The sequence below is a fragment of the Solanum pennellii genome, chromosome 2 (genome assembly GCF_001406875.1).
Source record: "Solanum pennellii chromosome 2, SPENNV200".
Taxonomy (NCBI): Eukaryota; Viridiplantae; Streptophyta; class Magnoliopsida; order Solanales; family Solanaceae; genus Solanum; species Solanum pennellii.
This window is the reverse complement of record NC_028638.1, coordinates 42,864,166-42,877,360: the sequence shown is the minus strand read 5'-3', so window position 1 is coordinate 42,877,360 and position 13,195 is coordinate 42,864,166. Positions and strand designations below refer to the sequence as shown.

General features: G+C 35.7%; 2 protein-coding genes across 2 annotated transcripts; both read right to left on the bottom strand.

Moving 5' to 3' along the window:
• Positions 1–661: 661 nt before the first annotated feature.
• On the bottom strand, positions 662–9,303 carry LOC107008853 (U3 snoRNP-associated protein-like YAOH). Its single transcript, XM_015208053.2, has 7 exons — positions 8,688–9,303; positions 7,484–7,820; positions 6,985–7,209; positions 4,917–5,139; positions 4,596–4,771; positions 1,914–1,979; positions 662–991 (listed from the first exon to the last, which is right to left on the bottom strand). Exons 1-7 carry the CDS (start codon positions 9,131–9,133, stop codon positions 914–916), a joined length of 1,551 nt encoding a protein of 516 aa, XP_015063539.1. The 5' UTR covers positions 9,134–9,303; the 3' UTR covers positions 662–913.
• Positions 9,304–11,512: 2,209 nt separating this feature from the next.
• LOC107010914 (RING finger protein 215-like) lies at positions 11,513–12,841 on the bottom strand. Its single transcript, XM_015210174.2, has 4 exons — positions 12,662–12,841; positions 11,994–12,017; positions 11,766–11,900; positions 11,513–11,670 (listed from the first exon to the last, which is right to left on the bottom strand). The coding sequence occupies exons 1-4, from the start codon at positions 12,839–12,841 to the stop codon at positions 11,533–11,535; spliced, it is 477 nt and encodes a 158-aa protein (XP_015065660.1). The 3' UTR covers positions 11,513–11,532.
• Between the last annotated feature and the right edge of the window lie 354 nt (positions 12,842–13,195).

Below are 13,195 nucleotides of genomic sequence, written 5' to 3'. Positions count from 1 at the left end.
CTTCCAGTCTTGCAAATAGGAAATAAATTTAGTGGTTAATTGCATTTGAGATTTCAAACATTTTGTAATCAGAATATTGATTCTTAAATAAAAGAAAATTTGTTTGAGAAAAGGTTAATATTTTATTTTTACAATCGTGAAGCTGAATCAACTTTCAAGCACCTCAATTAGTTTCACAAAATACCTATCACATCTCACCATCAACAACTACAAGATAACGTGACCCACAAAAAGCTACGACACATGAAAATGTTATTTTGAATACAACTTCATTGCAAAGTGGATATTATTTCTTATGACCAACCAGGTCATTATTATGCTTTGGCCTCTTGTAAGGGCATCAATTCATACATGCATTATTTTTTTGGTCATTCTAGCAGGGGGACCAGTGAATACCAAAAGCCATCTTGGCAACATTTCCATGATTCCCTTGATACAATTGATGATATTCACCTGTACATTGCAAGTGAAGACAACTTTTTTCACTTTGCACTTTTTCCAAATGAATATGTGACAACAAAGAAAACTTCTCTATTGAGGAAAGAGGTCTTAAAGATTCTGTCCTTTACATTTGCAAGACCTGAGCTAGAGTAAAATATGCGTACATTCTACACTCCACAAACGAGACTACAATGGGTGTATTGTTGTTTCTTGAGAAGTATTTAAGTAAAACCTTCAAACTCACTGAAATCATTTGAATATCAATTAATACACTAAAATTGTTCTGTATTTCTCTATTACGTAGCTGAATTAATATGAACAAAGGTGAAAAGAGAGAATAAAATATATCAAAATTGATAGATCAAAATTTTTGCCAACATAAAAATAAATATTGACCTCACAAGAAAGTACAGAGAAGGCTATTCCTCCTTTTAGCATGAGCCGAAATGGACAATGATCAACAAGCTCAATATCACGAATGCTTCAAAGGATGCACAAAAACTCCATTTCGAACATCAGCAATACGTCCCCACCTTCCTAGGCGAGGTTCCTGCATATCAGAGCAGATGATGGTATATGAGATAAAATAGCAATATATGGAATATCAACGATGCTTCAGGTGTGATATCCCTGTGCTAGAGAGTATTGGATGATATTTTGCACATCATCAAGAAACCATGTTCATTACAAAATAAGGTACTCAGATCAATAACCCAAGTCTGACTCAAAACATAGTATTTTTCTACCAGACGAGTCTTGGTCCACAGATACAGTTACGCCTATATCTAAGAAGCTTTTTGGATATCGAACTAAATGTTCTTTCATCTACAAGGGAGAAAAAGTAGTCACTTTCAACTCCAAGAATGTGCCATATATCTATGCTAGCTTTCTGCAACCAACTCAAAATGTTCTTATCATTTTCACACTCTGCTCCCCATACCCTAAGAAGTTCTAAATAATCTTTGTGCAAACAAGGGAGGGAATCTTGCTACCATCATAATAATCAAATTTCAAGTTTCACGTAGGCACATGTTAGCAAAACTTTTGAACATACTCAAGGATAGAACACAGCAGAAGAAATGATAACTTCATGAAAAACTAGAAAAGGAAAAAGATTTGGTTCTTTGAACGACGAAGAAGAATTAAGACTTTTACTGAAAATGTCCAAACAAGGAACGGCAAAGACAGGAAATCATACTAAGAAACTATAACTTAATCATCCCAAAAAAAAAAATTCTAATCCGTCAATGAAAGAATTAACTTGTCATCTCAAATACCGATAGTTCTAAGAGGACACTGATCACAGTCAAAAAGAATTGGCCAAGCAAAAAATTGTTGAGTGATGTATTATACAATTATATCCAGAAGATGGATCATCAATTCAAACAAATATGGAAGAAATTAAATCTTTTGGATCTGTTCTGCAAAGTTGGAAAACATTGAAACATAAAAATAGAGATAGAACCATTCACCTGCCCTACTGCAGCAACCAAGAACTGTCCTGATTTTGAAAAAACTAAGGAATTTATAAATCCAGCCTGCATTAAAACAATGAACATATCAGCATTGCATTGTTCTAAAGAAGCAACATTAGTCTACAAGGCACAAGCAGCATTCAAATAGCCCCGGAAATATTGCTTATAATAAAGCCCAATGACTTGAGCACGCTTAATCTCATTTGCCAATTTCATTGAGCATCAAGAACAGTGAGCAAGGATAAAGAAACGCCATATAAGTATTAGGCCTCTTCAAGTAAACAGAACAATGAATGTTTACTATTAAGTGCATGAACAACCGTGATAAGCAAGAACGTTTTTTTGTTTTTATTGATAGGTAAAAAAATATCTTACTATTTAGAAATCTTCAAGAACGCAGACCTTCATTCTTTTTTTAATCAAGTAAAAGTATTTTCATTCACAAGCATGACCAAAGGCTGGCACTATACAAGGGTAACCCAAAAGGTAGAGTACCGCAATTCTTTATTCCTATGGTGAGGATATATCCTTTTCCGACATACCAAGTGGGGGTGGGGGGACTTGTAGCAGAGTTCATATATGGTTAACTGCTTAAGAAATTCATTGTAAGATAAAGGGTTACTTTATATTCACACCAAACAACTAACTGGAAGATTGACTTTGATTTAAGATGTCAAAGAACTCAACTTGAACATAGATAATGCAAACTAACTAGGCAATCTACAAACAACATTGTGACCCTTGGAGGTGGCCCAGTGTTTCGAGCTTGGGACTTCCATGTTGGAGGTCTCAAGTTCGAAACCCCTTGTCAGCAAAAGCAAGGGATTTGCCTTCTGGGTTGAGCTCGTCGCACCAGGCTTGCCTAGTACGGGTTACCTCTCCTATGTGGTTTGCGAGCTATTGCATAGGAGCGGTTTACCCTGTGCGCACCCAAAGGGTAGCGGCTGAGGGTTTTCCTTGTCATAAAAAAAGAAAAAAAACATTGTGGACAGCTGCTGAAGTCAGTTAACTTTTAAAAGCTCTATTTGTTCTACATATCCAGAGGGAATTTTAGTTTAAAACCAGTGCTAATGCCAATGAGTTAAGAATATAAGTGTTGAATAATTTACTTGAAACTCACGGATTTGTCTTGTTTGCTGATAAAAAAAGGTCGGACTGTATTACAAAGGAGATGATAGTAAGAGACCCCTTTTTCAGAAAATGTTTCTCCAAACAACCTTGTGCTTGCACCTCAACTAATCCAACCAAGACTTGTAGAATGGGATGATTTACCAAATCTGACCTCTGCTGAGATTTTACCCTTGATCCTAAGGCTGTTACTCCAGCTCTTTTTCTCTTGTTTTGAAACAGTCATCTCTTCTTCTTTTTTCACTCCAGATCTTTAATATCTAGGTCAACCCCTTTGTGATAGTTAGGGAGAATTAGTGAGATTGTGGATAGAATTGATATACTGTCACATTTTTTGGCAGGGTAAGGAGACTATGTCAATTCAATATCCCAGTAAAATCATAATACACTTCTCTCACTACAGGTGTGTGCAACAGTCACTATGTTGGCCATGGAAACAGATCTGGGAAGTGGATATACAAATGAAATTTGCATGCTTCTCCTGATTGGTGGAGAAAGAATCGTGCTTGACACAAGAAAATCGGCAGAAAAGGGGTTTTCAGCTGTGTTCTGGGTGAATTTTTCTGTCGGAGGAACCCAGAAACAGTTAGCCATTTATTCCTTCATTGTCCAATAACAGACCAACCATGGCATAATTTTTTAGAAAATATCCTGGCAGCTTTTCTTAAATATGGTGGGTCTAAAATGGATGATACCTGGGAATACCAATGGACATTCTAAGATGCTGGTGCAGCAAAGGAATTCAAAGAGGCAGAACAAATGGTGGTGGAATGGAATCCCTGCATGTATAGCAGAAAGAAAGGGATGCAAGGATACTAAAGGCTGAGTCAATCCTATCCAGAAGATCAAGTTAAATTGCATACATGTTTTTCTCTTTTGGTGAAAAAAAGAAAAGAAATGGTAATTGACTAACTATGCTCTTTGCCTTGTATAACAGTACAGATCTGCACTTTCTTAGTGCTAATTGAACATTAACAATACCTTTTAAAAAATGATCTTGTTAATAGCTCTTCATTTTTTTTCAGAATAAGCTTCAGTGTGATTGGACTGACAAAACTAATCTGATATTCAGATGAACTATGTTGGGAATGGCAGAATTTTGTTTTAGTTGGCACTTGCTTGGAAAAAGGAGAAGAAGAACGAGAATTGGCAGCACATTTCGACTTGCCCATTTTTGGCATGCCTGGACGAACAGCCATAGATTTGAATAGAATACTGAACAGTCTAAACTCATACCAGTTCTGCATTTTTACGGCCAACTTAAAACCCCTGCAGAGTTATCATTTTTCTATTGAGTCGAAACATAATGTTGTGGGGTTTACATGTCACTAGACCTGTATAGGGTTGGTAGCCCATCATGCCTTTATAACACAATATTTTCCGCCTTTGTAATACTAGCAGATGTTATGTGAGCCACAAAATCCAGTACAACTCACCCACAATATCCCCTCTACTCCTGGGTATAATTAAGTCACAGACTCCTAGTATTACCAAACTAAATCCAAAGAAGTTCTAACAAAACATATGGGGACACACTGATAGATTCCTTACCACTGGGAGCTCAAACAATGGAGAGATGCCTTTTGATTCATTTTCAATAGTCCACAATTGAACGGACCCGTTGCCAGATCCTGATGCTGCAAGATCACTATTTCTGCAGACTGTCAGCGCACTAACCCAAGAGAGTGCTGATGAGGAATGACACTGAGGATTAAGTGTGCCATTTTCTGCAAGATTGAACACATTTAGATTTTCAATTAACTTTTGGTGAAAGAATTCATATTGAAGCAAAATATCGATATTGAAACATACAACTAAAAGAATTCTATCATAGGAGAGAGATAACAGAAAAACCCAAAAATGAAAGCTTACCCATGTGGCCATTTGATAGGGCCCCATTGCTCTGTTCAATTCCCACTGATTGCAATGAAGCATGTGCGTTTTTTACAATGTGGACAGGCTTCTTCCTTGTTACGTTCCAGTGCTCAATACTTCCATCATCAGAACCAGATAGAAACTCATCATTATTGATGAAACAACAGCATTCAAGGGAAGTTGCTGGAGCACGAAATATCAATTGAGATTCCTCTGGAACCTATTGGCAGGATAGAGGGAGGCAAAGTGGTAACGAAAATCATCAAGAGTCAGAACTATCTGTGGATGCATTAGAAAAGTTAAATTGTAAAAAGAATTTAACTTGTAAACAAAGACACTTCAAGATTTGTTCTTATTAATTCAAGAAAGAACCTTGCGAGGGGAACCTAGTCATAGAACCCTCTCAAGTTAACTTTCGCTTATGGAACTTCAAGGATATATCTATGATGACCACAGTGGTGAACCATAATACACTAAAAAGAAATTAAGTAATCGTGTTTAAAACAGAAAAATAGATCCCCAAGGCAACTTCATAGTAGCAAAAGACAACTCTCAGAAGAATAGATCAGCCACACCCATAACCTGAACATATAATCTTTCTAAAGATTTTCTAACATCCCATAGAATCTGGGAGCAAGCAAGCAAGAGTACTTCTTTCGCTATTCTACAACCTTAGTAGCACAACTACACAAGAGTCTCAGAAGAAATGGAGCAGCAACACCATTTTTTATCAGGTAAAACAGTTTCATTTCATAAACAAAAGGCCATCTCCAAATGACCCACATCAAAGCCAGAGGACAACATTCCATGCCCTGCTCTGTATCCGGCTTTTTCAAGCTTTCCAGCAAAACAACAGTTTCTTCAGTCTTCACAGACCTTGGCATCACCCAAGGTATACCAAACCAACTAAACATATCCCACCCTCATTGCTACGCTGCAGTATAGTAGAAGATGATCTACAACTTTGCCGCCTCCTTGCATAAGTACCACAGCTGATACACACAACCTTCCTTCTCTTAAAGACTTCCACCCTCAAAACCACCCCAGAAGCTAACCATGAGAAAAAGCACACCTACCTCAGCACCTTAGGAATCCGAATTGACTTGACAGAAAAAGCCTCCTTCACCCTCACCAAAAGCTTCTCAAGGACTTGACTTAAAACACACATTTGTTCCCCAATTTCCATCTCACTGTATCGAGTCTTTCAACTCGCTCACAGTGTTGATGTAGTAAAGCTAGCAACCCCTAAAATTCATTCACTTCCCTGTTCTGGAAACCCCTCCTGAGTCTCAAATCCCAAACCATCTCTGCCACTTGTGTCCACCTAATTTGCCGGACTACTGCCTCCTTTGACAAGATACTGTATTATGACATACTCGGAATCTCATATTTCATAAAAATCTAACCATCCCTTCATGATATTCCTCCACATTCCACACCCTATAACCAACATATAATCTTCATAAAGATTTTCTAACATCCCATTGAATCTAGGAGTAAGGAAGCAAGAATGTTTTGTCTGGCTATTCTTACAACTTCATAAAAAAAAAAGGATTCACCAACTTAAATATGACAAATTGCAAATCCTAAAAGTAGGGTTAACCGAATTTACATGCCTTAGTTCCTTTTTAGTTGGACATCCTCAAACTCAATATTCAAGAATATAATGTTCTTTTTTTAAAATACATCAATCTAATATTTTTACTATTCGCTTTTCAAATTGAAGTTATCTGACATCAGAGACCCGGTAATACTGCTAGAGCAACCTCCAAGGAATCTTGAAAGGAGTTTTGAAAACAAAAACTCTTGGATCAGGATAATGCTCAGACCTCAGGCACTAAGGAAGGACATGGTGGATGACAACTCAACTAATTATGCCTTTTACTGGAAAAATACACCTGTCATGAGAAGGACTTCTTCGTCAACAAGGCGCAGATCTTCGTTTAAATTCCTCATATGGAAACAAATCATTGAATACTTATGAAACAACCAGAGTTACTTTCGCTACACAGATACATAGCTAGGAAAAAGAATTCCTGAAAGCAGATGAAAGGCCATGAACTACCTTCCATAAGTGCATGGTTCGGTCTCGTCCAACTGTCAAGACCCTTTCTTTCCTCAAAGAATCAATGGTTAGAACTTCACTTTGATGACCAAATAAAGTATTTACATAAGCTCTATCTTCCACATTCCATATCTTGATGGATCGATCAAACGACCCCGAAAACAGTTCAGAAGATCCTTGTCTGAATGTCAAACATGAAACAGGTCCCTTATGACCAGGGAATGCCTGTAAAAGAATCATCTTCATATTAGAGTAGCAATGAAGAGTTTAAATAAAGAATCAATGAATTAGCCTCTTTCATATTTGAAGAGTGCAAATAGCTCCAAAAAAAATTGAACTTGCAATGGAAATGCCAACTAAGTCACTTGAGTGCTTGTTGCACTTGCAAAGAGAACTCTGACCAACACAAGTTCCAAGCTATCATCTAGCTCAACAGATTTAATTTGAAATACGAGAGAGAGAGAGAGAGAGAGTCAGAATCTAATGTTGATCACGGTACCTTAATATGCTGCCGTGTTCGGATGTCCCACAAATGAACGTGACGATCTAAGCCTCCACTTGCCAAATAGCGTCCATCGGAGCTGACAGCCAAAGCTAAAACATTCTTACTATGTTTTGTTGCTCGACCTTGTGGGTCCTTTGCACCATGTGACTTCAGAGCTTCATCAGTAGGCCATGCATACTTTTCTGTCTTTCCACTGTCCACGTCCCAGCTAACAATAGTGCCATCTTTAGAGGATGAAAATCCCTTTAAGTCATCCTCAGATAAAGTCACAGCAGTTACGGACTGTCGATGTTTCACTAAAAGGTGAAATCCCTCGGTGGGTTTTTGAATCCTGGAGAATGAATAATGGTACAACTCAATAACTATCTAAAACAGTAAAACCAATGTCCTTTTTAATTTAACCACTTGCAAGAATGGAACAATATCTCCTATCATGGTTTTACTGGAACACAACAGCATACGTACCAATTATTTGATTATCTAGATAGGAGAGAATGAAGTAGCAACTTTCAACTCAAAAGAACCTCAGCTATAGCCTATGTGCAAGCACAACACTTCTAACATTAAAACAGAAACAAAGATGGGCTATTCATGGTGCTTCTACTCAATTTGGTTGACCTCTGAAAATAATCAACTGATTCAATTCATTCGCTCAGTGATAATGGAGTCTAGATCAGCTTGTGCATGGGATTCAAACATGGGCCATTTAGTTTAGATTGTAGGACATACAATCTCACTAAAATTAGTATAAATTATACAATGTTCGGTTGGGATTTGAGGAGATGAATCTCCACCTAAAAATCAACATCATAACAAGAAAATGTTTATTTTGTTAAAAAAGTACAACAAATATTTTAGTTATACATTGTACACTAGTAATATGTAATATATGAAACTAAACATTCAAAAAGGCATAATCTTTACATTATACATGCCCTACATTACAATCCAAACATTCCAATCATTGCATTACTAATTACTCCACATATACCCTGCATAGCTCGTCCCTAAACCAAATGACCTCTAAGTTGTTACTTGCATACATACCTAACCATACCACCATCCCCTTGGAAACCCAGAATCCAGCAATTACATGAATTACTAAAATCCATCTGGAAGCAATAGCAATTACAGCTATCCATGCCAGAAAAGAGTAAATTCAGGTAAAATGGAATAACAATCCATATTTATCACACACCTGGAAGCAATAGCTTTTCTGGAACGACCACTGCCCTCCATCTGCTCCTTCTGCAACATGTCTACCATCCATGAGTCTCTCATTGCTTCCCTCTCCTCTCTATCATATTCCTCTTCACTCTCTCTTTCTTCCTCTTCCTTCCTCTTCGACTCCCTCATACTATGCAAAAAAGTCTCCGCCAGCCTTTTTCTCTTCTCAGCTGCCGTCTCCTCCTCCTCTTCCTCTTCTTCATCCTTCCGCTCATTCCTATCCACTCCTTCATCATCAGACCCATAAATGTCCTCTGAATCATCACTGCTCTCTATATCTTCATCATCTCCAAATCTCTTTCGCCTTTTCAAGTCGTTGTCTTCATGGAAAAATGGGTCGCTTTCAATTGAAAATCTCTTCTTACTACCCTTCTGGGTGTTTTGAGCTGAAGCTTTCTTCTTTTTCAGGTTCTTCATGATTCAATTGTGAGCTTAAAGTTCACAACTTATGCAGAAATGTGTTACAATCAGTTGCAAATTTGGACTGATAATGAAATAAAAGCAAAGGAACAGCAATGTAGTAACTAGGGTTTTAGGACCAGTGAACAATGGCAGCACACAGAGTTTAGGGTTTAAGGGTAGTAGAAGAAACGGAAAGAGAGAGATGTTAGAAACGGGTAAATGGGCCGTGCGGGTTTGGGCCTCACACTAAGGTATGATGGCGGAAGTTTTGCGACGGGTCTTATGTATTGGAGAACTTTCATATATAACCAATTAAAAATAGCTTAATTACTTTTCATAAATATAATTTGATAATTACAATTTGTAGCTACATGTTATAGGGAGGAGAGAGGCGAGCGAGATTGGGAGAGAGAGGAGAGAGGCAAGAGAGAGGGGGGAAAGAGTGGAGAAAGGTGAATTGCATATGTATATCGGCTAGATAATTGTATATTATACATATGTATTTGTATATATGGCAAGCGAGAGTGGGAGAGGAAAGATACAGGTGAGCGATACTGGGAGAGGGAGGAGAGAGACGAGCGAGTGGGAGAGAGGTGAATTATATGTGTATATAATTGTATATTATACATATGCATTTTTATATATGGCAAGCGAGATTGGAAGAGGGAGGAGAGAGGCGAGCGATATTGGGAGAGGAAGGAGAGAGGCGATCAAGAGAGAGCATAGAGCGGGAGAGAGGCGAATTGTATATGTATATAGGTTAAATAATTGTATATCATACATATGTATTAGTAAATTCTGCCGAATTATACATATACAAACGTGACTAATTATACAAACTCGAAGTCAGTCCACGTAATTAATGTATGATGTTAATCGCGAGTGGTAATTTCAGCAAATTATAGTTATGATGAGTAATCAAATAGTACAAGTTTACTTTGTTGCGTAATTTTCCTATGTTTTTTGGATGCTCTATAATGGAGTTGTTTGAAACTAAATCGAAATAAATAATTGAATCGAAAAAAAATGATTGATTTATTAATATAGGTTATTGATTTAGATAGTTTGATAAGGGAAGATTATATAATTAAGCTAACATTTAATACTTAATTATGCTACGTGACTATAGTTTTAATTATTAATTATAGAAAATGGTTATTGTTTAAGAAAATTGTTAAATTGGGCCTACGTTTTTTTAATAGAACGTGTAGTAACCCAATTCCCATTTTATACAAATCTTTCCACTACCTCACTCTCTTCCGCTCTCACTTAATTTTCTCTATTAGTCTCTCGATCCCCATAAATCTCTCAACCGAATCAATTTCGGATTTTGAAAAAAAAACTCCCATCAATTTTTATTTTTTTTATTCTTTTTAATTTCTCTCTTAGTTTAATATTTTTTCAATCATAATTTTGATATCAGAAGATACTCTTCATCCATCTTTTCAGACTACATATACCCTTGGGCCTTGAAACTAAAATTTTCCTATATATTTATTTCTTCAAAAATTAATTTTTACGAGTCATTTTTTCTTATTAGTGAAATAAAATTATTTTTTGATTAAAAGTTACCTGACCAGAAATAATATGCCCGCCCCATGAGAAAGAGATGGACCTCTATTTTAAATAGCAAACACAGAACTTGTTCATTTTAGATGATGGTCACGGAGACAACATAATTAAAAGGAAGCAAATACTTGAATTAATTATTATGTATACTACATAAGAAGATCTTAGATCATGTTAATATTCTAATATTTATGTCAACTGATGGGATATCTATATAAATTGACATTGTCGATTCAAGTTATTCGAGCCTTGCTCCTCCACTCAACAGTTTTATAACTAAAGAAGACAATCACTAAAGCAGAATAGTTGAAAATAACTAACGGCCACTAATATATATTATAAATCACTAATTAACCTAGATGTTCTATGATGATGATCTCTCTCTAAATATATGCGCTTGTGATTTCTTGTGTTATCATTGTGATAATGGAAGCGAGAAGCTTAGAGATTTGAATAAGCCTAGCGATTTTTGTAATTGAAGGTTTGGAATGACAATATATACTTTTCTTTTTGGTGTTTAGTTGAATATAGTGCCTACTTCCTATATATGAAAAAATTGGGAGACATTCGAAGCGAAGAATCAAGAGGCTTTCAAAACCTCCAGTAAGCATCAATTATAAACCAAATTCGCTCAATATCGAAAATTCAAACCAACATGAGTATCAATTTATGCTCAGCTTCAAAGTCTAGATAAAACTTAGTATAATCGAAAACGAAAGAAAATACTTCAAACTTAAAGACCATTATTTTTCTCAAACTTAAAATGGTTCCTCAATTTAAGGTTTAATTCAACTCTCTTGAGTTTAACAATGCCACTCCACTAGTTAGTCCACCCAACGAAAATTTTAATTGATTCTTGCACATGCATCCCTCTTGCAAATAGGGCAAAAGTTCTTGAGTTTGATCCACTCTCTAATACAATCAAAATGGTATAAATGACCACAGATGATTTGAGTGAGTTTTTCCTTGTCGTAATAGTCATCCTAAGACAACATGACCCACAAAAGGAGAAGGTCAGAACCAAACTTAAATAAGCTTACATACTTGGGGTGGGGTTCTAAAATTAGGTGTCACTTACCAAGCATATGGAGCAACGCTCCTTGCCATCAAGACATGTTGACTTGGGCAATTGGTATGTATGGACTTTAATGCTTAAATGAAAAGCCATTAATCTTAATCTAGCAGTAATTTGCGCGTGGCGTTCCAAAATTTCCTAAAATATAAGACACCCATGTAACATGATAACATATCCATAAAAAGAAATTCAAATATCAAACTTTAAATTATTGCGTTTTCAAAGCATTACCTGTTCATCGCCTCCAAATCTTTCCTGAAATATTGAAATCATTTAGGAGAAGACTCATTGCCCAACAAAATAGAAAAAACATCTAATATAGAAAAACATACAAGTTCGCAAGACTTTTAGAACAATCAACTCACAAGGAAATGAAATGGATATCAAAGGCATCAAGAAAATGAAAAGAATAATACTTTAATTTCCACTTTCTATATGAAATGTATAAATCCACTAGATTAAAGGGAATTTTGATAAATTTGACACAATATTAATTTAGGACTAGAAGATTAAAAGGTTTACTTTATTTTTTTAAAATAAATGTTAAGTCAAATTAGGTCATTTTTTTTAAGCCAAGGGAGTATCATTTATAGGGGAAATGTTTCCCAACTGAATATACTCATCAAACATTTATTAGATTTCAGGTTATAATTAGAAGTTGAATATTGTTTAAACATCTGACAATTTCTGAAATATTTACAATTGAAAATAACCCAACCAAGAATTACTGAAAAATAACAATAAATGTTTTCTGAGTGGGTATTTTTTATATTAGCAACAAATACCTAAATTAAATAAAAGCATACAATTATGTTTAAAACCAAGTGACAAACACAATTTAATTGGTAAGGCATGAAAAAGATAAACAAAACAACCTTGGTTAAGTGAAGAAACTTAACTGGAATCACGTTTTGTGTAGGGAATAGAGCAAGATATCTATGATAAAGTTCTTGGTAGGCTGCCCGTAGTTCCTCGATTCCAACAATACTTTCAGTTGTGCCTACATCTGTTGGCACATTGACAGGGGTTGAATTTCCACTGAAGGTCGAGTTGTCAATGTGAGAATTGTTGCTCTCCATTTGAGCTGCAACGAAAAATATTTTATTGTGTGTTAGACTGATTGGTTGAGATTTTGAAATGTTTTTTGTGAAATGAAAAAACTAAATTGTACACAAAGCACATGAAAGTGACGCTAATAGACAATGGTTAGCACATATAAAGAACACTTGTGTCACATAAGAACATCTTTAAAGCAACATGTTGAATGTCTAGTGTATATTATCATCTATAAAGATAATATTGTTACATACTAACTTATTTTTCACCACCATATGGAAAGTATTTTCATATTTTACAAGATTTTAAATACATGTAAAGTAGCTGGTACTGATAATTAAGTAGTGTTATTTAATAAATTTAATAGTAAATTGTTG

Excerpts from the sequence above, each read along its gene's own strand:
- LOC107008853 (XM_015208053.2), bottom strand. The coding sequence starts at position 9,133 with ATGAAGAACCTGAAAAAGAAGAAAGCTTCAGCTCAAAACACCCAGAAG. Across the intron at positions 7,210-7,483 it reads GAACACGGCAGCATATTAAG|GCATTCCCTGGTCATAAGGG; the intron begins GTACCGTGATCA and ends ATTCTTTTACAG. Across the intron at positions 1,980-4,595 it reads CATTGTTTGAGCTCCCAGTG|GCTGGATTTATAAATTCCTT; the intron begins GTAAGGAATCTA and ends GTTTTAATGCAG.
- LOC107010914 (XM_015210174.2), bottom strand. The coding sequence starts at position 12,841 with ATGGAGAGCAACAATTCTCACATTGACAACTCGACCTTCAGTGGAAAT. Across the intron at positions 12,018-12,661 it reads CTACACAAAACGTGATTCCA|GAAAGATTTGGAGGCGATGA; the intron begins GTTAAGTTTCTT and ends TCAATATTTCAG. Across the intron at positions 11,901-11,993 it reads GATTTGGAGGCGATGAACAG|GAAATTTTGGAACGCCACGC; the intron begins GTAATGCTTTGA and ends CTTATATTTTAG.